We start from the raw sequence: 26,890 nt of genomic DNA, 5'->3' as shown, positions 1-26,890 counted from the left end.
ACCTGTGCCCAGAGCATGGGGATGGGTGGCACTGGTGTGTGCATTGGGCGGAGATCTCCAAAAAGAGATGCCCGACCCTCTGGGAAAGGGAGATGGGCGCTCGGCTCTCCCTGCCCCATGAGCTGGTGGCCAGGCACCCTGGTGGCACACGGGTGCAGTGGGCCTTCCCTCCTCCTCCTCTCCGGCTGCGTGCGGGGAGATGGTTGGGATGCCAAACCACTTAGGTAGGTGTGACCAAATAGCCCTATTGAAGGGAGCCAAACCAGTATGACTTCCTTATTGTGCAATGATTAATAAAGGCCTTCAGCTCTTTTTTTCCATTAATTGTGAATAGGCAAGTCCTTGATCATTTCCTTATCCAAGGACTGAGTGAGATTCCTTACAGCATTCCTGCCCCAAAGTGGCTGCACGGCACTGGGAAGAGAAGTGATTCCTGCAATATTGAAACCACGCACAGCAAAATCAAAGGCTGAAAACCTCTTTCCCGGTTTGCCCGCACTGAGGACTCAGCTGTCACAGTGTGATACCAGGCTGAGGGTTAGGGAGACCCCAACGTTTCTGCCTTTACCAGTTGAGTTTTATATGGTAAATCCTAACTTAAATAAGCAAAGTGGAGAGTAGCTTTTGGGCAGGAAGAAGAGTGCGGCAGGCAGCAGTCCATACGGGATTTCTTGGATATTATAGTCTCAATTCCCAGCTTCCCTACAGCTTTCCTACAGCAAAACTTTCTGAATGAGGACTGTCCCTCTGCGAACTACAGGAAACATTTGCTTTCCCCTGTCCTTAGTCTACATTGTATATTCAGATGGCCTTTATTTTTTTTAAAGGACAGGTCCTGTGAGTCTTTACAGACAAGATCTGCTCTTCTTGTCTGCCTCAAAGCCCTGCGCAGAAATTCTTTAGTAAGCAGGGAAGGTTTGGTTCCTTCTGGCCTCGCTGGGGCCGTGTCCCCAGGCGGGGACCTAGTTAACCAGGCTGGGTGGCGTCCTCGAGAGGTCTCACTTTACTCACAACCGGTTGTGAAAAACCAAAAGTTAAAAATGTTGTAGAAACTGCAACCAGGTGCGAAAGGGAGCAAGGATACATGAAAAGTGAAAATTTGCCTTTTTAATAAGCCGTTACAAGTTAGTTGGGTGTTTAGGAGGGAACACACGCTGGTGCTTATAGTCATTCAGAGAAGATTCTGTATGTGCGTGTGTGCATGTGTGTGTGTTTTTAATGAGACCAGAGGGTGCAGAATGGGGCTCCTTTTCTAACCTATATTGCAGCAATTTGTGCATGTCTGTAGCTGTGGGTGTTATGTGCTTTCTACTCTGAGTGGTAAGTTTCAGTTTGATTCTGCTCTCGAGAGCTGCAGGGACAGTTTGCACTAGCCTTATCAATGCAGAATCCAAATAGCTTCACAGCGTGCCTGGCCCCCTGACACTGCAAACTGAGAAATACACTTTAAGCACAGAAAAGCGAGTGAGGTGACGACCGGAGGGCTTTTTCTCATCAGAGCATCCCAACCTGCCAAAACCCTCATGCCCTGATCAGCAGGGCAATATAAGCCGCCTCGAGAGCCGCAACTTCGGCACCGCCCTGAGAGGCCCCGGCCGGGACTCCGGGGAGCAGAGCCAGAACCTCAGGGCTGGGGCTCTTTTCCTACATCCCCACTGCCCTAAAACCCTGCAACACCTCCTCCGGCCCCTTGCACCAATGCCCCAGCACTGGGGGCCCGGCCTGGCCGCTGCAAACTGGGCAGGTGCAGGAGGTGCTTGCCTGTCCCCATTCCTCCCTCGGCTGGCCCTGAGCAAGACTGGCCGTGAGCCACTGACCAAAATTGTGCTCATAATTAGAGATGGCAGCAAGGGAAGGGCAGGGCAGGGCAGGTACTTCTACGGCCCTTGGGAAGCGGCTCTAGTTTGGCTCCAAAGACTCATGGCCTCAACAGTAATCCCTATGCCCAGCCATGCAGCTGATTTCCAAATGAGTGCTGCTATCCTTACATCTGTTTGCTAAAAACGCCCACCTTTTAGACTACACACCAATACCCATGCTGCCTGTCCAGATGGGCCGTGACTGAGAGGTGCCCCAGGTCCTCCATCCCTGTGCCTCCTGCCTGGGGGTCCCGTGTGGCCACTGGTCCCACAGCAGCAGCCCTGGTGTTCCATCACCCTCGAGAAAAGCCTGTTCCCTGCATAGAGAGACCCTACAGCAGCCTCAGCAGTTGCTGCTGAAATCTGCAGAAAAATGACCCCCCTGAATCTGGAGCCATTTGTGAGGAGTTCAGCTCAGTTCCCCAGGGCCACCCGGGTTCCTCTCGCCCTCCTTGGGTGCCACGTGCTGCAATTCACTAGGACCCTTGTTCGTAAAACAACCGAGTATTTCTCAAATGAAGTTATGACCTACATAGCAGCTAAGAGCGACGTGCATATTTCCTCCCTCCCTCAGATCTGCTTGAGGTTTTTAATCCCCCCCAGATACAACATTCAGGAATGACTGTGTGGTTTTGCTGCGCAGTCACTTGTCTTGCTTGAGCTCAAAAAGGAGCCCAGGAGACGAGGTAGAACAGTGGCTGGAGGTAGAGCTCCCTCTGCCCTGCCACGCACCAGGGGTCCAGGCTCCTCTGGGGCAGGGGCAACGCAGTACAGGCCCTTCTGCTGTCTAGAGCAGGATTATCCCTGTTCTGCTAGCGAGCACCCAACAGAGAGGCAGGCTGAGGAGCGAAGGGTGCAGACCATACTGGAGGCACAGTGCTTTCCAATCTCCTTCAAAATCTCAGCTAGGCCAGAAAACAAGGGCCCTCCCTGACCCTCAAACTCACCCTCCTGAAGCAGCATGCACCCCTGCAAAACACTCTAAGAAAGAGCCTTGTCAGATATGAACATCCCAAATGTCAGTCCTTTGCCACTGGCCTCCTGCCCGCCAACTCCCTCTGCGCCTGTTAGCCACAAGGGAAGACCTCAACCCCATGTGAGTCTGACTCCAAAAATACATTCAGGGATGGACCCAGCCACAGAGTTCAGCTACAGGTTCTCATTTCCCCCAGATTTCGGGTATTTAAGTCTAGGAATGCCTGTTGATGCCATTCCTAATGGATTTCTTCTTTTGAAATTAATTTTCAAAGTAATTGTTTAGATTGATCTAAACACTAAGGCAGTGGTGTGCATCTACACAGAGGAAGGTATCCAAGTTTAAGCTTATCTTAAAAGACAGACTTTTTTTTTTTATCTAGAAATTTCAGTACTTCAAGGCCAGAGCTAAGTTTTGCGGCAAGGACAGGGACCCAGGAGCCAAGACAGCTGGGTTCTGGTTTTGGTACCTCCACTAACTGGTAGCGAGGTCTGGAACAAGTCAGTTGACCTTCCCATACAACGCCCGACTCATTTGTAGAATAGGTACAAGACTGGTGCAAGTTGTGGTGTAAGACTAATATTTGTACCTTGTTTTGAGATCCTCTGATATGTAACAGCATGTATTTTTGTTGTTCGTAGAGAGAACAAGTTGTTTGTAGTACTATCTGCAATATTGTAATATTTAGAAGCCCTCACTTATGGGCTACGACTACCCTGAACACAACAAAAACTCTCTCTGCCCCAAGGAGCTTACAAACGAAGCACTATTAAAAACCCAAAAAACCACAGTGGCTAGGTGCAGAGCTTAAATTTCCATTTTCTCTCAGCATTTTCCCACGAGGGGATTGCATGTGAGAGCACACAACAGAGAGTCAGATCACGCCCGGTTCGGTTGCTCTGGCATGCCATTTGGCAATACAAGAATGACATAAAGTAAAGTGAAACCTCTTCACCTCAGCCTAAGTGAAAATGTGAAGAGCAAGGGGGGTGAGGAGGAAGGGGGGATATTGATCCGTATCTACTCAACAGTCAGACCAGTGGCGTGGTGGCAACAAAAGACATGCCTTTGCTTTTTCAGTAACTAATAATCTATAGAGAACCATTTCCTTTTCTGCTGTTAAGATAACACATTCGCCACCTCAGCTGCATGCAAATAATTCGTGCCTCTGCTTAACTAATTTACCTCTCCAGTGCAGACAGAAGGGCAGAAACCTCCCACCAGCATCGACCGATGTGCAACACTGAAAAAGGAGCCAGCTCACCCAGAACTTTCTGAAATCTTTAAATCGTTAGAGGAGCACTGCACCAAACGCTCTGCAGGAGAGACATGGCTTCATGAGATTAGATGGGTTATTTTTGCTGGTCTTCGGTCCTGCCTCTGACCCACATGTGGGTTGCAGGCTAGAACTGACATTATCCAAAGAAAAGCATTTGATATCTCTGCACATAGAGCACAGCTGGTCAACAACTCATCCCAGATTTAAACACAATGTATTAGCTCTCATCTGTTGCCAGAAACATTACACGCTAGTAAAAGCCCAGGACCCAGAAGTGTGCTGAAACTGAGTGGGCCTTCACTTCACATTGCCTGGAAACAAACAGGTATCAGGTTGGACATGGGTCTGTATCTGATGGAAACCTTGTTCTAATCAAAACACTGATGCTAGTCTCACTCACTCGCATACGCACACCTCTCTCCCTGCATTAACACAACGCAAGCAAGGTTGCAATGTCAAGCACCAAAAAGTTATGAAATGCCAGAATTAATTAAGCTTGTCCACACGTAAGCTTCAGGAGCAGTCCTTGCTTGCAGAATCACACACTGGTTTTCCCACAGGACTTTTACCTCGCTCAGCACACCAGGTGGGAGATGTCTGTCCTGCACGGGATGGGGCAGGGATGCTCTCCCTCTCCTCCTGTCTCCATTGCGGGCCGCACAGCTCTGCCCTTTGTGCTCCCACCCCACTCTCCAGCTGGGGCCAGTTGCTCCTCAGTGCTTTTGGTGGGCCCATCTGAAGGACGGCCAAAGGCTTCACCTGTGTCACTCAGCATCCTTGTGGGGGAGGAAGGTGGTATCCCTATGCATGACAGAAAAAGAAACAAAATTCAGGAGTTGCAAGTCGAATATTCTGTTTGGGTGCCCAGACTTTCCAGGGCAGTTTATCCCAACTGAAGCGTAATTTGACTATAGCATAGCTTATCCTAACTTCAGGGGTCACTGTGGATCCTCAACACCTTCAAGCCGAGCACCTGAAACCTGAGAGTACTATACTTCACAGCCTGTGAAAATTTGGATTAAGTGACTTGCTCCATGCTATGCACAACTCCTTGGGTAACAGCCAGTGAAAAACATGTTTCCCCCAGGCAGCACCCAGCTCCCTGGCTGAGTCGACCCATCCATCTACCCCACCCCTTTCAACAGAGACCACCACCAAGGTGTGGGGTTTAGAGATTAGAGTCTCCTTTGGTTCTCAGTGCCAAAGGCCATGCGGAAAGGTAACATGCATCCTGTAAAGACCACATTGTTATGCACATCCATAGGGGCCTGACTCAGCCTTAATTCTGGCTTTTCTCAACCTCCGAGTGTCCGAGCTTGCCGCCTCGGTGCTGTTCTCACAGGCTGCCTGGGCAAGCTCCCGGGTTTTGGACCGCACATGCACTGGCAAGATTTGTCCTGCTCCATGGCTGGCCTGCGGTACGTCAGTACAGTGCAGCAGGATTGGCGTTTTCCATGAATCAAGCCGCCAGCTCTGCTGCCAGGAGCAGCCTGTCACCCGTTATGTAGACTAGCATGGGCGGGTGGTGAGCCCCACGCTCTTTCTCTCCATCTCTGTTACCTTTCTCATCCTCCCCTTCCCTGTGCTCAGCCCCGTCCTCTTGCCTTCTTGGTGAGTGTCCGTGGGGCTCCCGGCTCCCTGCCGGTGCTGCCAGCCCTGCCAGAACGCTGGCCACAGGGGAAGGCGGCCACTGGCTTCTTCAGCCTCCCCAGAGGGAGACTGTCTGGTGGAGGGAAGCAGTGAAACACTGCCTTCTCCTTGGAAAACCTGGTGCCTTCCAAGTGAGGGGACCTATGGAATTAAGGGCAAGGGTGACATGAAACACTAAGAGGGAAAAAAAAAAAAAAAAAAAAAGGAAGAACATCTTTTCACTGTCCGTAGATGCAAAGTGAAACTATTTTGATAAATTCAGCTCTCCCACATTGAAAGGCCCAGAGTTTCTCATCTCTGACTTTACTCTGAGGCATGAAATTTCACCCATGACTTGACAAACTGTAACATCCACAATGCTTTGTGGATCCTCAGAAGCCTGCTGCCACCCTGCCAAAGCTCACCTTCAGTGTTTTGCTGGGTCGATATTGCCAAATTACTCCCTTTTTTAGGGTTTTCCTTATTTTGACACATCTTTCTTTGCTAATACTTCTCCCTGGAGCTGAAAATCCAGTGATGTGGAGCTGGTGCTCTTGTTAGCACAGTGACGTCTCCATGGCTGGACATGGGCAGCCAGGAAAGAAAATAACTGGGCCCACACTAGCAAAGTGTCCCGTTTACTGGCAAGTGATCACCACCAGCTTTCCCGTGGATGCTGAGAAAACTGCTAGGTTGCTAATGCATACAAGAGCCACCTGCCTTCAACCTCCTAATAGGGACTCACCTAGCTCAGCAGAGGGCAGATCCAGTTTGGCAGCCTGATTTTGGACAGTCTTCATCTACAACCCACGTAGCGGACATTTAAATCAAGATTGGTTTATGCAGAAGAATTTTAAATGAAGAGAACTGTGTTTAAGCATGATCTTATGAAAGCTCAGTCACATGCTTGACTTACTGAAGTTAGCGCAAAGGGATAATAATTCTATATACTGCCTTTGAAAAGATGCAGTGGTTTTGCTCTATCCTGTTTTAGTAAAAAAACAATCTAGCCACAGAGATGAAGGAATCGGTAAATGTTTCAGTCTGGACTGAGCATCTTTCAAAAGGAAATGGTCTACCTCAATTAAGTTGCAGAGGGGTTCAAAGGAGTGGAGGACACTCAGTAGTTTGTATCATACAAGGAAACAATCGAGGATTAAAAATCTATTATTCTGGGATTACTGTATGAATTTTCCTCCTAGCATTATGAAAGGTTTCTGTTTCCCTGTTGACAGATCATCTTCTACAATGTTGCCTAAATACATAGTACCTCATCCACTTGCTGTCACCATTGTCGCACCTTTGATTCAGGGGAGGTAAGAAGATAGGTCAAAAAAGAGGTAGCAGGTGATTGTACCAGCTGTGAAATATTCATGCCTAATATGTTGTTTGCCAGAGTTGATGCTCAGATACTTAAGATATGTTTCCTGCTTACTTCTCTTTCTCCCTCAAGGCAATTTCTTCTTTATCATTTCTGTATCATTTTGGTCAGCTTTGGCATTGACATGTGTAGGAGCCCATATATGCTCTGCCCTGTTTCAGGGATAACTAACGTACCTCTCTAGAATGATTTTAAAAAGCCAGGAACGGGGAAGAACAAAAACAAAAGCCAAATTCGATGCTTCGGAGACCTTTTGTCCTGGTACACATAGGAATTAAATTGTGTTTGTCTCCTCTCCCTGCTCTAAAGACAGAGGTGGCATTAATAATGCAGAGCACATCTCTCTTCAAGCTCTCTTGCAGCTTTTAAAACATAGAGAGCAAATGGCAGATTTACCTTTCATCTCCTTTTGAAACTTAAGTTAGGCTTTATTGGTAACAAGTGAAATTAAACTGGTTGTTGCTGTTTAACTTCTCTGTGCTATTTCCTCACATGAATTAGTCATGATCAACTCTCCTTGGCAGTTGTCCTTACAAAAAACAGAACAGAGAGAAGGGTTAAGCACTCCCATACAATTTACCCAACAAATTTGTCATACCCCTTATATAGAGTTGTCCCTCCAGTTCTGCCTGTTCCCTAACATATCTGGCAGTTTGAACAATGTTGGCAATATTTGAGCAATTAGGCATTCCAAGTGGAAAGGTTAATATACCTTACCCTCAAACGCAGGGTGTGTTTTGTCTTGTGCCTTCAACCATCCTTGATGAGCATCGATTGCACAACAGCTGTGAAGTAGGAAGGTCTTCTTTCAATTTTGGTATGGCCTGGATTGTTTTGGTTTAGTAAAAGGCCAGTAGTCCAATGGCTAGGATGGGACAAACACATCTCGACGTGAGTGCTATGGAGGCAGATCACAAACAGGAAACTTCATTGCTGTTACCACTTTCCAAGTGTTAAATGCTTTGGTCGTATTGGCACTGGTGCAAAACCAGGTAAAAGATAACCCATAAAAGAAACCCCTCTGATGGAGCTTGGAGTAGGACTCTCTGATTTGTGGTTTGTTTCCCCCTCTTTTTGTTGAGCAGCATTCGGATCTCGGTTTCTTTTTTGGCCGGTTCTCAGAGACAGCGCTTGGTTTGTGGTCCAAGTCCAGTGGGAAGCTCTGGGCGGGAGCTGGCAGGGCCAGAGAAGTCCTGCAGCCTTGCGCCGCATGGGACCTGCAAGACTGCAGTCCACCAGGACAGGGACAAAACTGCCTCCTGAGCCAGCCAGCCCAGGAGACGACATCCTCAGCCCAAACCATCGCTGAGATGGGAGAGCAAGCACGCGTTGCGAACGCCAGCCCCACAGAGGAGCACCCCAGGTCGCCGTGAGGCCACCAGATGCCGGATCAGGTGCCACAGCCCTCCTCTGCCAGCAGCGGGGCACACCCGGCGGCCAGCCTGCCCGCCCTGCCCGGCAGGGATGCTTGGCTGCATAGTCAGGACCTGGCTTAAGTAAGAAAAACAAATGTAAGCAGCAGAGAAGGAAGTTTTGCAGGTCGCGGCCCCCACCGGTGCTGCCTGTCCACCCTGAGCCTTCACAGGAGGTCCGGGGCGCTGGTGGATGAAGGAGGTGAGGTCTGAGACGCCCGGCTGCCCCCTCCTGCAAGACCTGAATGGGTCTGAACAACCCAACCTGTGCTTGGGTGCTCCTGCAACGCCTCACAAACCTCACCGGGGTCTCTCATGCGGCAGCCCCGTACTGGTAAAAACTGCTGAGAATTGGGCACTCGGCCTCTCCACTTGTGGCTGGTGGTATTTCTCTGGCTGGGGTGATGTTGATGTTTGTAATGAAGCTTTGGCAGAGAAAAAGAGACATGTTGTAACGATTAGCAGACTTCACATTTAGAATTTATCTCAGAAAAGGACAAAGGATAACTCGTCTCGATGGGGTTTTTGTGTAAGTTTGGGTCTACACTTTCCATTGTAACACCAGTCCTGGCCTTCACCATTGTCTTCCTCTTACCCAGAAAAACTTGATCGTGAAAATAATGTTAGCTAGAAAATAATGGAACTGATAAGTCATTGCAGGCACATGTGTGTCTCATTATACATCAGTTCGGTTTCACTATATATTTTACACTATGTAACATAAATTTCACTATGCGCCACAAGTATTTCAATATGTGATAGTCAGAAAGTGGCAGTTTACACTAAAAGTTTCAGTATGTGGTAGGATATTTCAAATACTATAAATTCTCTTTTTAAATGAAATGCACTGTGTAGATTAGTAAGAAATGCAGTTGGTTTAGTTTACCCAATGTGGTTTTCTTTCAGAACAGTATTTAGTACTGTGCTGTTCAACTACCATGTTTATTTTTATCATACATATTAATGGATGATTAAGTGAAAATTCATTAAACATACACCACACAGGACTCGGGCAACCCGAGTTCCGTTTCTTAGTTCTTTCACCTCAACTCAACTTATACCATACTAACAAACACACTATATTTACAAAGACTATATTAATGAACAAAATAAGCTTTTCTGTGGGAGGCTTGTTATAGGCTTGGTTTTTTTTTTAAATGAATTCTCTTTGAGCAAGTAAAATTTGAGGGACCTGAAATCCCCTGTAAGGGTGAATTGTTAAAGCAAGGAGCAGGTATATCAAGGGTCTGCACTGAATCGCCATTTATTGCAGATGATCACTATTTCAGTTGTAACTAGCAGCAGAGGAATCTGCACTGCCAGCATTGTGCTGCTAATCATGGCTTTGAATCTGTTGATCAGTTGACCATACAAGTATCATGTTAATCAGGCCTTTTGCTAGCAAACCCCGTCCCAGTTGCTGAAAAGGGGTATTCACTGTGATACTACTACACCAAAAAGCTCTGTCATATATTAAGAGTTACCAGGTCATCATATTTTCACGTGACATCCCTCAGTACCAGAGGGTACAGATTACCTTTGAAAGATACTTGCCACGAACTAATGTCAAAAACAATCACATGGCTTAGTAAAACCAAGGCACATCTGCAGCAAGGACCATCTCCTGCAACCTTGGACAAAGCTATACTAATGCTTCCAGACTGGCACAGCAAAGCAATTTTGCCACATCCAGTACCTACCATCAGAAATGCAGAAAGAAGAAAAAACATTAGGCTAAATTGTGGTTATGAGCTCTCCCCCATTCTCTTCTCCTCTAAATGCAAGCTACACCAAGAACAGCTCCATGCAAAGCTCTGTTTTATTCAAAAAACAGCCTCAGCAGAGAGCACGGGGCAATGCTGAACTCCAGCCGAAGAGAGAAACATCAGCCAGTTACCTCTGCTCTGGCTTCTGCCCCTCAAGATATAATCACACGGATAATTTTCTAGCAATTTTTGATGGATAATTTCAAAATGCTAATGATCTGTACTCAAGTTCAGCGTTTAGAAGAAATGGAGGCCTCATCTACCCTGTTTCGCACTCCAAAGACAAAGGGTGACCTGCACTGGCGTGACTCTGGGCAAGCCACTTACAGAGTTACAAAGGCCCTGGATTAATTAGAAACTGGGTCTTTAATGTAACTCCTTGCCCCACCACAGGCCTAGCAGACCTCACTGGCTCCCTGCCAAATAGTTCAAGCACCTATTAACCAAGGAAAAGTTAAAGAGCTTGGGTTGTAACATGCTGGATTTCAGCCCAGCAGTTTCAAATCTCCTAACCCGCAAGAGAAGCTTATCTATGCTTGGAGGTCAGACCTCAACAAAGCCCTGTTAACAGGTGTGTGCTGGCACAAACTCAAACGTTTGGCTCTTCGGATTACAGCAATTTCTTGATTTCCTACAAGTGGGGCAAAAAGGGCCATCAAAGCGGCCAGTGACACACTCGGGGCTGGTCTGAGTCTGCTTATGCTAATTTATTTGGCAAAACATGTCACCATGAGTGCTTCCTTAGCTCACAGGAGCCGGAACTGAATGCATCCAGTACACAGCTTGGCTACCCTGCTCTTCCAAAATCTAAAACCAAGACCCACAGTACTCCTTGTTTGTAGTTTCTACCTACCGTAAGGAACAAATTCTGCCAGAGACACACCACAAAGCAAAGCTCATGAGCTGCGTCAGATGTTTCCCAGTGACTGGGCTGAAGGAAATGGGAATGTTTGTGTCAGATATGAGGCATGGGGACAGTCTGGAGAGTGGCCATTACTGCTTTCGTCCCAGACAGGGGCTGGGTGCAATGGGAGCTGCCTTCCTGTGCCCAGCCTGAAACCTTACCTGTGAGTTTCCCCACATGCCTCCTTCGAGGCAACTTGAGAGCAGCCCTGCTGTCTGCCAGACCGTCCCTGCATTAGATCGGATAAAACGTGGGCTCATCTCTCCATTCGGTAGAATATTTGGGATGAAATAAATGTAAGGTTTTTAAGCACACGTCTGCTTTCCAACATGACCAAACCTGAACTGTTCCTGTCCCTGTTTAAGAAAAGGAGAAGAGACAACAGCACAAACTCTCCCATATTCACTTACTCCCATGTTAGATCTGGGCTGAGATATATACAAAGCAATGTATTTATGCCCTAGATTCCACTGCTGATACTGCCAACAAAAGCTAAATTACAATGATTTTCCTGTAGTCAGGTTGGTAGTCCAACAAGTTTTGGAAGGAGGGAAATATATTACGCACATCCTCCAAGTCTCCTCCTAAGCACTGTCAGGCTATAATTTTAGCTCACTCTTATTACTGATCATGTATAATTGATGTTGAGCCATCCTTTAGCCACCATGAAAGTTACATTATCTAAGCTGTTGCATTACTTTCACTAACTTGTCCAAAGTTTTTAGTATTTCTTGACTGAAAAGGCAGAACAGCAATGAAAGTTCACAAAATATATACCAACTCATTTATCAAATCCAAACCTTTTCATTTGACCTAATTAAGTTTCACTTGTAGGCTAAACCACATGATTTCAGGAAAAGAAATTGCAGCATAGCTTGCAGTGTTCGCTGTTGTGATTTCAGAAGCAGTTGGCATTGGCTTAAAGACCACAGTTTCATGTGTACTAATAACATTTAACAAAGGACTTTTCCATCTTTGCTGAGTGAAGAAGTAGGACCATTCGTAGCGTGTAATTAAGCTGTTGAGTTTCCGTTGTTTTGAATGTGACCTACCTTTTTTCCTCTTTACTCAGCTATGGCTGAAGCTAATATCTGTTCATCAAAATCCTTCTGTTTTGAATCAACGCATCTCCATCTATGCAAATCTGAGAGGGGAAATGCCCACAATGCAGTTCATATTCCTGATAGCTGAAACATTCCCGTGGAACATCTCTGCCATGTTTGTGTTTTACGGACATTTCTCTGTTTGAAGTCAACTTCTACAAATTTTCACACAGAAAATTTTCATCAGCCTCATTTCCTCCAGCTTTAGCAGCAAAACATTATCATCAGCATGCAATAGGCAAGAATCTTGCAAAGTGACACCTTAAAGAATAAAATTTGATAAAAAGGTTGCCTTGGCATGGTGTGAAAATTTTCCACATCAGCAGCTTCCTGCATTCTTTTCCGTTGATTTTTTTTCAAATCAGCCTTTCTTTCTTTCTAAAAAAAGAACAAGCATTGGTGCTTCTTTTAGCTCTGATTCATAACAACTGAAGATTTCAACAACATGCGTGGCAAAGAGTATTCTGCTGAACTTACGGAAAGAAAAAGACCAGTTAGACCAAACCTTCTCATTCATTGCTGCAAGTCCCTGCCTCTAACTGATGTTCTCTTCAGGACAGGAGGAGCAGCTTTGCTTTGCTGATAAGATTGCTTGAGAGTTTTGATGAGAAAAAGGCCTTTCCTCGATGTTTGTACTGTGGCTGTTATGCTGTGAGACACAGAACAACTGCAAAATTCAGCATCTGTTGAATTCTGCCTGTGTGGACAGGGAGGCATTTCTCTGTTCTGGAATTGGGGTTTGCAATACTGTTTACAAGGATGGCAAAAACCCCAGCTTTCCTTTGCAAAATGCTCCACAAATACAGACGAAAGCCATGAATGAGACTCGGCAGTCATTTTTGTATCTTAAGCAAGACAGCCAAATAAAAAGAAACAGCTTGTTGATTTAAAGGAGTGCTGTACTCCTCTGCAGTAGTACAATGCATTTTACCTTCTGGACAACTGCAGAAAATGAACAAATCGCTTGTTTAATGCTGGATTTATATACCTAAATATCTGCTGGTTGCCATTTCCCATAAGCATAGGGTAACACAAACTTTATTCTACCACAGTAAGAGAAAACAGCAGTCGAAAAGAGGGCAGTACAGAAAGGTGTACTGTAACCAGCAGTTGTCTTCTGAAGTTGGCATATCTAATAATTTCCTCATGTTTTATTTTTTAATTTTTAAATTTTAACATCCCATTATTTTCACAGAGCTGGCAGATCCAAAGAGTTGGAGAGGAACAGACCAAATCAAAATAACTTCTTACACGCAGCAGCATCAGAGGATGCCACAATCCCAGAATGTGTTTAGGAAACTCAAGAGCTGGGGGACGTTTCTGCTATGTGGGTCTCATGCCTGGGATTAGGCACTGAGGCACAGCCTTTGGAAAGGACATTGCTCAAAAGGAACAAACCAATGCTGGCGTAAAGGAACCTCACTGGTCTGGACAAACCCCGAATCATCGCAGCCCATGCAAAAACCAAGCATTATAAGTAAAAGTACTCTGAGTTCATTCCCGACAAGTGCCGTCACAGATTAGATCCACACCTTCCGTGGGAATTGACATTGACATTTACATTTATCCCTCAACTGCTTCTGTGGAAATAATCAAGAACACCAAAATGACACTCTGGAATCAACCCAGATCCTCTCTGCACTCCAACTAGGCGTATCCAAAACCCTGGGTGTCGGGAGAGGGAAGCCACACTGTCTTTTTCTTGTTCAGATAGCAATACCCCAGAGCATACTGAAAGCAATTATTTCCATCTGCCACACACAACCCAGAAACCTGAAGTTTTTCTGCTAGTAGAAATCTAATCTATCAGTGAGTAGCCAGAAGCAACCTACTGCTTGCTTTCATGAATGGTCACAATGTTCTGGAGATGCCAAAAGTGCAGTTCACTGTTCTGCTATGCCTCGCAGGGTGAATGTTCAGTCCTGGTCTCCAGACTGACTAGCATATCAAGCAGCAGGTGGTAGAGAACAGAAGTACATAAAATGCTGAGCCATTGCAGAAATTACTCTTTCCTTTCAGTCTGCATTTGAAAAGTATTAGACTAGTCAATTTTTCCCCTTCTTTTGAGGAAAAGCTGGTAGTGACCCAATTAACTACTTGCAGAAAGATAACTGCTTTAAGATTATGAAGTTCTTTGTGCAAACAGCCACTGTGTGTAATAAAAAGTAATTTCAGGATAAACATGTAGGACTTCAGTAGGTACAAACATCAATTCAAGTAGGGCAGTTGCCATAGTTCAGCCCACAAAATCCCCAGATGTTTATCCAGTCACTGATATTGAGATTATTGACCACTATGGACAAGAGCAGAGATGTCACTCCGTCAATGCACCAGCACCGCCCCTCATTCCTATACATCTGACTTCTAAGCTGCTGCATCCACATGTCTGCACTATCCACCCTCCCTTCCAAGAGGAGCACAGTGCTGGGTGGGGAGGAGAAGGGAAAGGGAAACTAGCTGCAGGCATCATTTCTGTAGCCATTTAAGCCCTAACTACTTGATAAAACCAGGACAAGTTCAATCTCTTTATGATCAACTTCTGCAAAACACTCCAGGAAAAGCAAAGCGTTATTACCTGAAGGCACAACTTAACCTTTGAACAGCGTAACAATTTTCTTCTTAACCATAAATATAGGACTACATAGAACTATCTCTGTCTTCCATAGCTTAGTGAATAGCTATGAATGTTGTATCTTGATTAAAAGGACAACTAAGTGGAATCCCAATCATTATAAACTATTGAGAAGTAAGCATGCTAAAGAGGGAAGCAGATGACCTTTCTTCAAATGACATGAATGAAGTCTGGTACCTGGCTCTCTGTAGCCAGGTATAGACTCTGGATGCACCGAAATTGTCAGTCACCCAAGCTACATGGTGTGACCAGCCAATCCTCAGCAGTTAAGACTCAGTCCCATGCACAGAAGATGAGCTCAGATCGAGTTACCTGGCAAAGAGCGAGTTGCTGGTTTAGCAGGACTAGCAGAATTTTAAATAGAAATTGAGATCACACACTTTTTTAAAGAGAAGAGTCTCAGTAGCAAACACATAAAGCAAAGCTCTCATGTTTGCTAGAAAAGAGATTTTAACTGATGAAAAATCTGCAGTTACTAAACTTGTCACAGTATTCGCCATGAATTTCTCAATAACTGAGAAGTGGACTGGCTAGAAGCAGACAGGCTAGGCAGGCACTCTCCCATTGTTAAAATAATTGGGATGTCTCAAGATTGTCAATTAAGATAACAAACCAACTCTTGTGGTCTGATCTTGTTGAAATATTTTGGATATTGTCTGTTTCTGACAGTCCAAGGAATTCTATTATTTTGTTTGACAAAAGAGGCAAAACCAGTAGATCTGCATGATGAATCCCCACATAATCACCCTCCAAGTCAGATCAAAGAGGAGCTTTGTCTCAGACTGCAATATTCACATCCCCCCCACCTTCTTATTTATTGGGAGCTGCATTTGCCAGACACAACATTTTCTAGAAGCGAAAGTAAGATCCAGAATCAAAAATACTAGGAATGCTGCTTCCCCCTAACCATACATACTAACCTCATCCTTATCAAAGCAGTCAAGAAAATCTGAGGGTGCTGCATTGTGTTGGTTCAAATTAAACACGCCAAGCAAAAGATTTTAAAGATTTTATTTATGAGATGTGAAAAAGTTGCCTTCTACTCTCCAAACCATAGTGCTAAATACCAAAGACACTGTGAAAGGGGCGCCTCTATTATTCAAAAAATATTTGTGTGCTTTTGGTAGACTAATTGCATTTAACATTTTGGTTAAACACACAAACAAGCACAGCTTTTTGTTGTTGCTTCAAATGAAGCCAGAAAGAGAACAAAAGGCATTCAACTGAACCAATTTAGGTTTATAAACATATTAATTTTAAGAGCGCTATGTGTACACTTAAAATGAATTTAAAGCAGTCAACCTTTGCAGTACGATGCCCAGTTTCACTATATCCAAATAATCCATAAATCCAGATGCAAGTTGTCACAGACACTTCTTTGGAGAGCTTGCGAAGTTAAAAGTCAATGTTTCCTATTAATTAATAATTGTTTTCAGCTGTTTTGGCAAGTGATTAAAACAAAGTGTCTGCCTTTAATGTTACAATATAAAAGTTTTCTTCTTTAGAGGCCTAAGTGCCAAGCGGGAATTACCTCATTTGCAGGAAGGTGTCATATGTGATTGCTTGGAACATTTGTAAGCAAATAAGATGAACAGATATTGTACCTGCTGGTGCAATGATTTCCATACCCTGTCCATTAAAATTACCCACTGAGCAGTTTCAGAGGAATATCAGCTGAGATAATGAAAACAATACTTCTCATGTTAATGGAGTACCATACCATGAAAGAGTCATCCCATAAAGAAACTGTACAGGCTGTGCATCATTTACTAAACTGTGCCATCTTGTGAATTCAATATCACACGCCCTTTAAACTTTGCACTGCAAAGCATGATAGCACCTGTCCCTCCTGAGCTCCAAACCATCACTAAGATATTACTGACAGGCTTGCTCAACGTATCAGCGGATGGTTCAATATAACAGCAGTTCTGAGCAGCGCTTGCTCCACAGCAGGATTAAACTCAGCTTTGAGAAGGACCTTCTGCCAGAAGTAGCCTTCTAAACATTGCCTTTTATTCCCAAACTTCTGCCAATTCATTCCCCCAGTAAAACTGAAATTACAGTTCTCCTGGAAGCCAAATTTCCACATCTCTGCAGAGGAAGGACAGCAGATTTCACAGCATGAGCTGAGAAACTCTGCTTGCAAAGTGGAAGTTACTGACATCAATATAAGCAGCAGTAAGTTCCCTAGTTATCTGCCCTATCTGAACATGAGACAACTCACTGAGAAACCTTTCTCTTCTGCTGCATCAAGAAGCTTGTGAAGTGATGAAAAGTGCAGGATTTGAGCTCCTCTCTTTCTGGTACATCAAGGGAGTTGCTGCTTGCTCCTCCTAGCTCTTGGCTTCTGCCTCTAGTTTTAAAAACTTTTAAGACGTTCTTCATTTGTTGAGGTAGGATCTTTTCAGCCTAGATAGCACACTTCATCTCTGCAAGGCAATGAATCCAGATAAAGCTGCAGACTGTGCTGAGCAAGCAACAATGCGGCTGTGCTCGGGGAGTGTATCAGTGACAGAATTCAGAAGAACCAGACTCAGGTTTAGGTCAGCTCTTATTTTGGGGAAGGAGATTTTTCCACCAGTACACCACCTTTACTACACAATCTGAAAGGCAGAGGGATACTTCAGCAAACAGTGACCCACCAAAACACTCAGCAAAAAGACAGCATAAGCAGGAGCATTCTCTTGTTCCTGTGATCCTATCTGCCATTGCAAAATAAACTCAAGTAATTCTCAAGAAATTTCCAGCCACACCATTCACGCTTAATCATATCTCATTGCACAGTGACATTAAATAAAAATCCCAGCCACTGATTTGCTCCAAATAATTAGCACCAATGCTAGTCAATGAAATGATCCCCGTCCTAAGGTTACTTCAAATCCCTGAAAACCCTGTTTGATATAAATAACAAAACCACTCAGAAGAAATCCTGCAGGTAAAGACGAACACTCAGATTCATTACTATTGGGTCCAGACGCATGTGGATACAGAGCATCTGGCAAATCCACAGTAATTATTCATTCTCACGTTCTCCCTCCCCAGCCAACGCCAGAGAAAGCACCCTGCTGCTCTCACAGACACGAGCAACCTGTTTACCCTGGGACAACAGGAGGTAAAAGTTCCCTATCTCGGGGCAGCTCTGAAAAGCTGACGCCCTTGTTTATTATGTGGCAACTGCGGCACATGGCCATACGTTAAGATGTTAAGGATCTTCTCCTTTATCAATGGTATCCACATTCATTTCAGCGTAGCACCTCACAACACATTAGGATCAAAGCAGAACACCTAAATATGCTACAGTTCATTTCAAGCATATATTATATTAAAGATGAAGAATGCGGTTTTATCCCATCTAGACAATACCTTGCAGCAAAGATCTACTTGCTGATGCTGCACACTCGATGCCTTTGATTATTTCAGCATCTTCTAATGATGAAGAATAAACTCCCTTTAAAAAATAAACATTTTTTTCTTGAACTCTTAAGCCTCCTGATACCATCAAATGGCATTTTGGAATAGGAGCCGCATATGGTTTTGAAGCGCTGTTAATTGCCTGCAGTGACACAAGCAAGGATTGACTTGGGCGCGGGCAGGGGGAGGGGAGTTGTGCAATAGGCCTCTTCCATATGCCATCACACAATCTCAATTAGGTTTGCTTTTTGAAAGTATTCAGAAAGCTGGTTACACAGACACAGCAAAACAAGTGTGAACGAAGGTAGGTATCAGCCTTTGTAGATACTTTAATTTACCTGAGTGCCAATTTTTAAAGATAATTTAATTTACACCCTGTGTTATCTTGCTGGAAACTTTCATAGGTACCATGGACCAAGCCTCTGTTAGAGGTGTGGCTCAAAAACTTGAAAGACCTAAATTTCAGAGCCCCCTGAAATGACAGCTGAAGAATTAATCATTACGTCCAGTAGCAATAGTTCACCTGCTTCGTTGTTCAAAGCATACAACAGAAAGGGAAGGGCTGCATTATAGAAAATCATGGCATCTAGTCTGGGGGAGGGAGGGAAGAGTGCGAGTAGCTAGTCTTCAGAGAACTGAAATATTTTGCCCCATGCCTCCAAAAGAATCCAACATGATTTACGGAGACCAGAGGGGATACAACTCCTGCTGTACCTCCCTGAGGAAGCCAATTGCAGCAGAACCCTAGAATGCATTCAAGTTTCAGTAAGAGATAAAATAAAGACCAAATAGTTCCTCTTATTGGCATATTAATTAAAAGCACACAATATATTTCAAGGAAATTGTAAGCTGACCCATTAGGATTGTGCCCTCTTACCACTGAAATAATTGAATGCACAACCAGAAGTAGGACATCACTAGTTTCACTAAAAACTGACATGGTGATTTCTTAGTGAAGGACATCGGAACAATAAATTAAGCTGATTTTTTTAAATTGCCACTACGGCTATTGTTCCAGTGATTTCTTCAACAGCTGTCAAGTATAAATTTCTAGAAAATAAAACAAAACTGGATGGTTTGCATAAGGAAGCAGATCCCCCAAACTGGCAGGGAAGCTGCCTGGGTGGTTCAGCAAAAACATGCCTCAGCAGAAAGGTAGAAGTCCTTGTGCGTCTTCCTATTGAAAGGTATCAAGATGTAAAGTGCAGAAATGCTGATGATTAAAAATGACACGTCCTCTTTCTACTGCCTATACAGCCTGATTATGAATAGTGACATATTTTTCTACAACTAAACCCAATATAATGGAATCTTATTCTGACTGGAAAATGAAACAGAAAAGGCTTGTGACCAAAACTGGGTTTGGTATTTATTACACACGTTGAAAGTGTATTCTGCTGTTCCGTACGAAACATTCATAACAGTATAAAGTAAAACTTCAGAACCATGAAACAGTAATTTTCACGACACAAAGGTCCTTGAGTGACTCCATCATGTGTTGCCTGAATAAAAAAGCAATGCCAATGATTCGGTTTTCCACAACACAACGTATTAAAAGAGTAAGACGAAGTGCTTGTGCAACCCGCGCCACCATTTTGTGCAGGACCTCCCGATTCCTTGCAGTTGAAGGAGGCCCGGGCCTAGGACCTGCTGCAGAGGAAGCAGCTCTGAAACAATTTTGGTAAATAAAGGCCTTCTTAAGCAAGGTGCTAAAACAGCAAAGTGAAATACACCCTCTCAAGTGTAGTGCTCACTCCAAGGAGACGGCAGCTACGGCGCACGGTGACACCAGAGGTGCCAGACGTTGGCCTTCACAGGTGAAAGCCAATACACCACCACATTCATGGAAAGGTGGAAAGAAAAGCACAAGGTGGGAGCTGTAAGACGATGAGTGAATGAGAAACCTGGGTGAGATCAAGAATCCAGCTCTGTCATTTCACTCCCCACGAAGTATTTTTCTCTCGAGCCCCACCTTCACTGTTTTTGAATTCTTCTCATTTCCCTCTCCCCTCCTCCGCACCTTTCTCTCACTGTTTTCCTACGGGGCTACCCAGTTTGTGGTAACAGCCAGCAGAAACGAACTCACGCCTCATGTTGAAGGAGAAGCTGTGCGAGAAGGGTCACGGAGTGCTCCAGAGATCGGGGTTTTAGTCACACGCACTGCACAGTTACTGATAGCAAGCCCGCAAGGGAGAGACGGGCGCTGGAGAGCAAGGGGCAGGTTCAACCTCATCTCTAGTCAGCTGAGGTCAAGGATTAGCTAAAAAAAAGAGAAGCTGCAAATTAGAGTCTGCAAGTAAGGGACAGAACTTGTATGACAAAATCGCCACAGTGGAAACAGTGAACAGGCCGTATAACTTCCTGGGTCACGCCGCACCTCGGGGCTCGAGGGCCCCTCCCACAGCCTGGTCTCTGCCGCCCATTCGCCTCGTACAGACTCGGATAACTCCGAAATGGAGGAAGACCTGCTTATTTCGCTGATTTTGAACGGTGGAAAAAAATCCAGTGAGGGTGTGTGTACGTATGGCTGATGAAAATCAAACCTCTGAAGTGCAGATTATTTTAATTATAGCTAGAAGAGCGTATAAGGTGCAAGTTTCAGCCAGAGAGTTTCCATTCCGAGCTTTAATTCTGTAGTGATGAAAATACTCATGAGTGCCTCTGTCTAGCTGAAAGAACTACACATTGTCTTTTTTATGGCAGTTAGGACACTACTGACCCTAAGCAACAAAATCTCAATATGCACAAGGAGAAATTATATAGATATCTGTATGAAATAGGACATCACCAGCTTCCTTCCACACATGCACTCTCTCCACATGCCTTTCACTATAAGGTACCCACTGAAGGGAGAGGTTTAGTGAACAACGCTTTTTTTTTTTTTTTTTTCTTCCTCCCACCACAGCCCGGTTTTCTTTGAAAGAGGACCTAACTTCTAATAGCTTTTAAGATGTGCATGTGAACTTGCAAAATACATTTGACAAAGTCTAGCAAGTGATCCTCCAAATTCTGGCTGATGCAAACTGTATCACATATCAGCTTTACCCTTTCCACTGTACAATACTCACAATTACTGTGAGCGCTAAGATGAGAATATAATGTGTGTTAGTAACTAGATCACACATTTGTTCCCACAACGTATTCATTTTATTGTATCTGTTGACCTCTATTAGTGAAATGATGCAAGGATTAAGGCTTTAAACATCTTCAGTGGAAAGTGCTATTTTAAAATCTGACGCATTTTGGCAGTTTCAAGTGCAGTAAAGTCAAGCTCATCCAACCTCCAACCCTAACACGGTGTTAGACTGCCTCTCTACCCTAAGTGGTAGGGTATATTTTATCCATATAAATACTATTAAAACCACGTGGAAAACCATACCTTTAAACTTCATATAATTGCTAGTTATTTTATACACATAAAAACCCAAACGACACAAAACTCTTCGTGTACCTGTTTGCATAGTTGTAGTTAAAAGAAGTTTTGTATTCTTTTGTGTTCTTTAATCTATTGTTTAGAGAAACTGGTGTTTCATTTTACAGTTAAAAGAACTTAATTACTAGAATCATAGAGACATGAAAGGCAAGGGTAGGAAAGAAAACATCCCTCTCATTTTAAACTCTTCTTCCACAAGCTAATTTGATAGCATAACTTGAAAGTACAGAAATCTGAAATCTACTTCTGAGCATTTGAAACTTCACATCTTTTTACCTCTCTCTCAAGAGATATTACTCAGGCTTAGTGTGACATTTTGAAATGTCACCATCCCTGTCTCAAAACTAGACGTTTTAACACAGAATAGACACCTACCTGCTTTAATTCAGAAATCCATTCTATATGTGATGTGATATTTTAAGAACCTCTGTGCATAGCCTTTCTCATCCTAAGGAAAGAAAAAAAAAAAACCAACTTCAGGAATCTCTTTCCTGTCCAAACAAAAGTGTCCTGCTAAAATCATTGGCTAAAGTCACTTTCCAAAAGCCTTATTATTCTGATACAGCCACAAATTTCGAATTAAAAAAAATTGGGGGGGCGGGGGGAATATTTTCCCCTGAAACACACTTTTACCATGTCAAGAAAATAACATTATTTTCTCAGTAAAGGCAGAGTAATTTTGTTTTTGCTGGATGGCTGAAGTTGGAAAAAGTGGTAGTGCTTGCCAGAGATCCACTCAATCTCCACATTTCATCCATTTGCAGCACCAGAACAACGGCACCCACGGGAGCCCTCACAATCACTAATGCGGTTCTCTTTCCGGCATAATTTGATAATCATCGATATTAATATTAAACAAGTATGTAATCAGTTTTAACATCTATATATGGTAGCATATGAATAAGTACATTCTGTAAGCTACTGGTAAATTTACAGGCAAACTAATATCTAGGCTCTTTAAGAGTTTCAAAACATTACATGTAAAAATGTTCTATCTGGAAAGTTATCTATGAAAGGGATTAATCTATGCTTTTCTTGTCTAGTCCCTTGATTTGGTAAATTATCACTGGCAAGCTGTGAAATTTGTGTAAAACATTCTCTAAAGTGAGTAGTCATTTTTCAGCCCTAGAAGTCTTCTAAGAGTGTGCTAATATACTTGTACAATCAAGATGCAGATTTTCCTAAAAACTGAAACTGAAAAAACACCAGCTATCATCAGTGCCATAAACAAGTTGTCACTCACACATCATTCACCATATAAGGAAATAAAAGAAAAAAAGGCCATCATTATTATGCAGGATATAAATAATACTGGAAGTGATTATCAAGAGTCTCCATCAGCTGAGAGGTATCTGGCTGTCAGAGCAAAACATGCAGGAATACAGAACTGAAAGGACTTTCCCAGTCCCTGACTGCAATGACTGCTATCGCAGGCAACCAGCTCTTACCCTTTTCCTAACTTCACCTTCACATTGGCTTGCTCCATAGCTCCCAAAACTCTTAGTGGAGAAGTAACTGGGTTTGAAGTAGCTCAATAGTTTTCCTTTCCATAAGTTTATTAATGGCTAGTTCACACTGCATGTTCCTGTAGCTGACCTGTCCTTAAGATTTAATATTTCTGCACATTCCTGCAAGATTTCCCAATCACACCGATGCAAATACTGCTGGGTATGTGTATTTCTGCCACTAAGGCAGCACAGTCCCTATACCAGCCGGAATGTCTCCTTTCCGCACAGGGGTGTTCAGCCCCCCGCCCCCCCTCCCCAATATTCCATGTGAGAACTGCTGCTCCTGCAGGCAAACAGCCCCCCCCCCCCCCCCCCCCCTTTTTCTGCATTTGCTGTACCTAATGCGAACCCAGGATTATAGGTGCCTTTTTTTTTTTCCAAAGAATTAATGCAAATTAATTTAAAACTAAAACAACAGATTTCTAGCACTTAATGAAAAGGCATCACCTTGTTTGCTGACTGACAGTGGGCTGAGTGACAGCCAGTGGTATCAAAGAAATAATTGGAAAATTCACTCTTCACTGAACATTCAAAAATGGAGGTAGCCCTTGCCAAACAACATGAAATACAGTGAAGACAGCAACAAGCTCTATATTTTGCTCTTTTTTAAACTATGGTTTAAGTTGCTCACCAGATACACTTAAATTCTAAATGTAGAGGAGTGTGTGTGCATGTATTTCTTCCAGAAGTTACAGCATTTCAAAGTGAAGAAAATTAATTACGCCACAACGCAACTTCTGCTGCTATTGTAGTCACACAGTAAGTAAAAGAAATTACAAAAGTGTTATTTAAATCAGGTAAAGCAAAGACGCCACTTCAATTTTGTGATGATGTGCTTTTGTTTAGATACATCACCCAACCAGCTCTTTAAGAAGTTCCTACTTATTAAGTATTAATTGAATGTTTTTGTCACTTCATGACAAAGATCCTTATTTAGCTTGAAATAAAGACAGACTCAAACTTTGTTTTATTTTTTAATAAAGTTTAAATAGTTAAAATAAGAGGAAAGAGTATGTTTTAAAGCCAAGCTATTTCTTTGTTCCATGCTAGGCCTTAAAAGTTGGATTCACTAGCAAATACGGGCCATGAGAAGAGAGCTGTATACTTAAAATGCTGGTGTAGAATATATTAAAATAGCCAGTGACTTACTCCAGCTTACCTTAAAACAAAGGAAACACAATCTTTACAATTTTTTTAAATGTACTGCCTCTTATCCTGATTAATGGAAAAAATTATCCCTAAAAAAGACTTTTTTTTTTTTTTTTTTTTTTTAATATGAAGACTCTACAAAATATTTGCTTTATCCAGTGGCAGGACTTTGAAATTCTCCAGAATATTTAGATGTGTCTGCCTAAGAAAGTTTATAAATGCCAATCCAACACTGTAACAAAAATTCCAGACAGAACTGGAAATCAGAGTAACTCAACCAAGTCATCCCACTATAAGAATATTACATTTCACTTCTGCATAAACACAGATCAGCATGGTTTGTTTTGTTTTAAAAATTCTTCATGACCCACAGAATACAGCATAGGTTTATTTCACTATTACCTTTTCCCTTCCATTTCCTTAATGCTATTTCCTCATTTACATTTAAAACACTAATTTGTCTACTGACTTTTTCTGCCCTTAGGGCTTTTTTCAGCCTCGATTCTACCCTCACCCAAAGAGATCCTTCCCCTCTTGCTTCTTAAAGAGGTTTTTGTTTGTTTGATTGATTTTCATTTTCTTCTTTTTCAGATACAGGTAAGTGTCCTACCATAAAGGGAGCATGGAAATGAATGGGAATAGCACTGGGAGTTACCGGGACATTTGCAAGCCAAGACTTTGAGTAGAAACTTCAACAGCTACTGTTTTTGAAAGAAAAATGTCATGCTTTCTTTATATTTGATAATATTTGACATATATGATAATATGTCTACTATAAACACAGTCTTGTGCCACAAACAGCCACAAACTGCAGACAAAGCAATATAGCACACAGTTTGATGAATTCAGTGTAACACAAAAAAAAATGGTAGAGTCCTAGTAGCAGCTGCAATGGTAACAAACATTTAGAAACCAAAGCAATCCAATAACCTAAAAATACATCTGCTAAAATAAGCAAAAATCTGTGCAATGAGATTAGAAACTTCCAAATTTCAGACTGATTGCTCAGGGACCACAGTAGAAAACTAAATTCAGATGTAAGGAAGTATTAGCTTGGAAAAGCCTCAGCTTTCCAAAATTCAAAATTATTAAAAAGCAATACATCTGTTCATCATTCTATGATTTAACTGTTTTCTAGTCTATGGGAATAAACAGCAGGATACAATCGTTTGCAACATCCGTTTACTTTTTTTTTTTAACTTTTAAAACTAAATTAAGAAAATATTCTTACAGAAAAAAAAAATTTAGATGAGCACAAAGAAATGCCATGACAAATCCTGAGACAAATTATCCTACATCATTGCTAGTCTATGAAAACTGGTTTGAATAATAAACATACTGGAGTATTCAGTGACAGCATACAAATCAAAAGTATTTGTAAATTATTAAGTTGTGCATGTTTTTAAATGACAAAACATGCTCACGGGTTTACTTTAAAATCTCTCACTGCTTGTTATCAAAGTTAAAAGATCATTTGCATACCAATACACATACTGTAAACATGAACTTCTCATTAAGGAAAGATGGGTTTACAGTAATTTGATCTTTTACAAAAAGCTATTGGTAACTGAATCTCTCAGTGTCTAACTTTCTAGAAAATTAAACCAATGTTTCCACTCTCAAAGTTGAAACACTACCACTTTAGGAAACAACCCTGTTTATTTGTTAATCAGAAATACAATCAAGTGGCATATTTCCATTTGCTCTTCGGCTGACAGTTTCAGCTTCATTATATTTTACAAGACAACAGCAGACTTGCAGAGGTCCCGTAAATTCTTTCATATCGCAACTGATTTAATTACAGTGGTGAAGAAAAGCAGCGGTGATGCAAAATAAGATCAGCCCAATTGCCCTTATCTGATGATAGGATCTCTCTTCCTGTTTGGCTTGCAGCAGTGAGGACTTCTTGGTTTGTTTCGGTTTTTTGTTGTTTTTATTTTTTTTCTGGTCAGGCTGCCTCTGTCAAGACCGACAAAAGCAAGAAGTTGACATGCCCTTATAATTCCAGCTTGAGAATGATCCTCATACCAATATAGCTGAGTTTCAATCAGTAGGTCGGGGAATGATACTAATGTGGAGAAAATTATCTGGATAGCTCATATGTTCGCTTAGCCACTGTATGGGTGTTTCCAGCATTGGCTCAATTCCATGAATCATCACTTGAGTCTTCTGCTCTCCATCTAATTCAAAGAAAAAGAGAAACCACTAGTATACCGTTCAAAGTTCACAGAAAGATTAAACATTTACTTATAGTTAATTTACGGTAGATTTAATTGGTGTTACAGAGTTTAACATTTAACAGAACAAAAAGCAGGAAATATTGGTATGGAGAAAGCTAAGATTTCCGTCATCTAAAACAGAAACTTTGAGTTAAAATTAATTCCAAGAAAAAATTGGGTTAAAATGAAACTTAATGAAAGTGCCACTCTTCTTTATTAGTTGCAAGTT

At 42.8% G+C, this 26,890-nt stretch overlaps 1 protein-coding gene across 3 annotated transcripts in view; it reads right to left on the bottom strand.

The window, feature by feature from the left end:
* Nucleotides 1–24,254: 24,254 nt before the first annotated feature.
* ATG5 (autophagy related 5) overlaps nucleotides 24,255–26,890 on the bottom strand; it is an 84,722-nt gene continuing 82,086 nt past the window's right edge. For all 3 annotated transcript variants that reach the window (XM_030000668.1, XM_030000657.2, XM_030000688.2), the window contains one exon: nucleotides 24,255–26,622. In XM_030000668.1, the coding sequence (XP_029856528.1) occupies nucleotides 26,486–26,622 (137 nt within the window). In that variant the 3' untranslated portion in view covers nucleotides 24,255–26,485. The remainder of the gene's footprint in view (nucleotides 26,623–26,890) is intronic.

The sequence above is a fragment of the Aquila chrysaetos genome, chromosome 2 (assembly GCF_900496995.4).
Source record: "Aquila chrysaetos chrysaetos chromosome 2, bAquChr1.4, whole genome shotgun sequence".
Taxonomy (NCBI): Eukaryota; Metazoa; Chordata; class Aves; order Accipitriformes; family Accipitridae; genus Aquila; species Aquila chrysaetos.
This window is presented reverse-complemented; position numbering and strand designations above follow the sequence as displayed.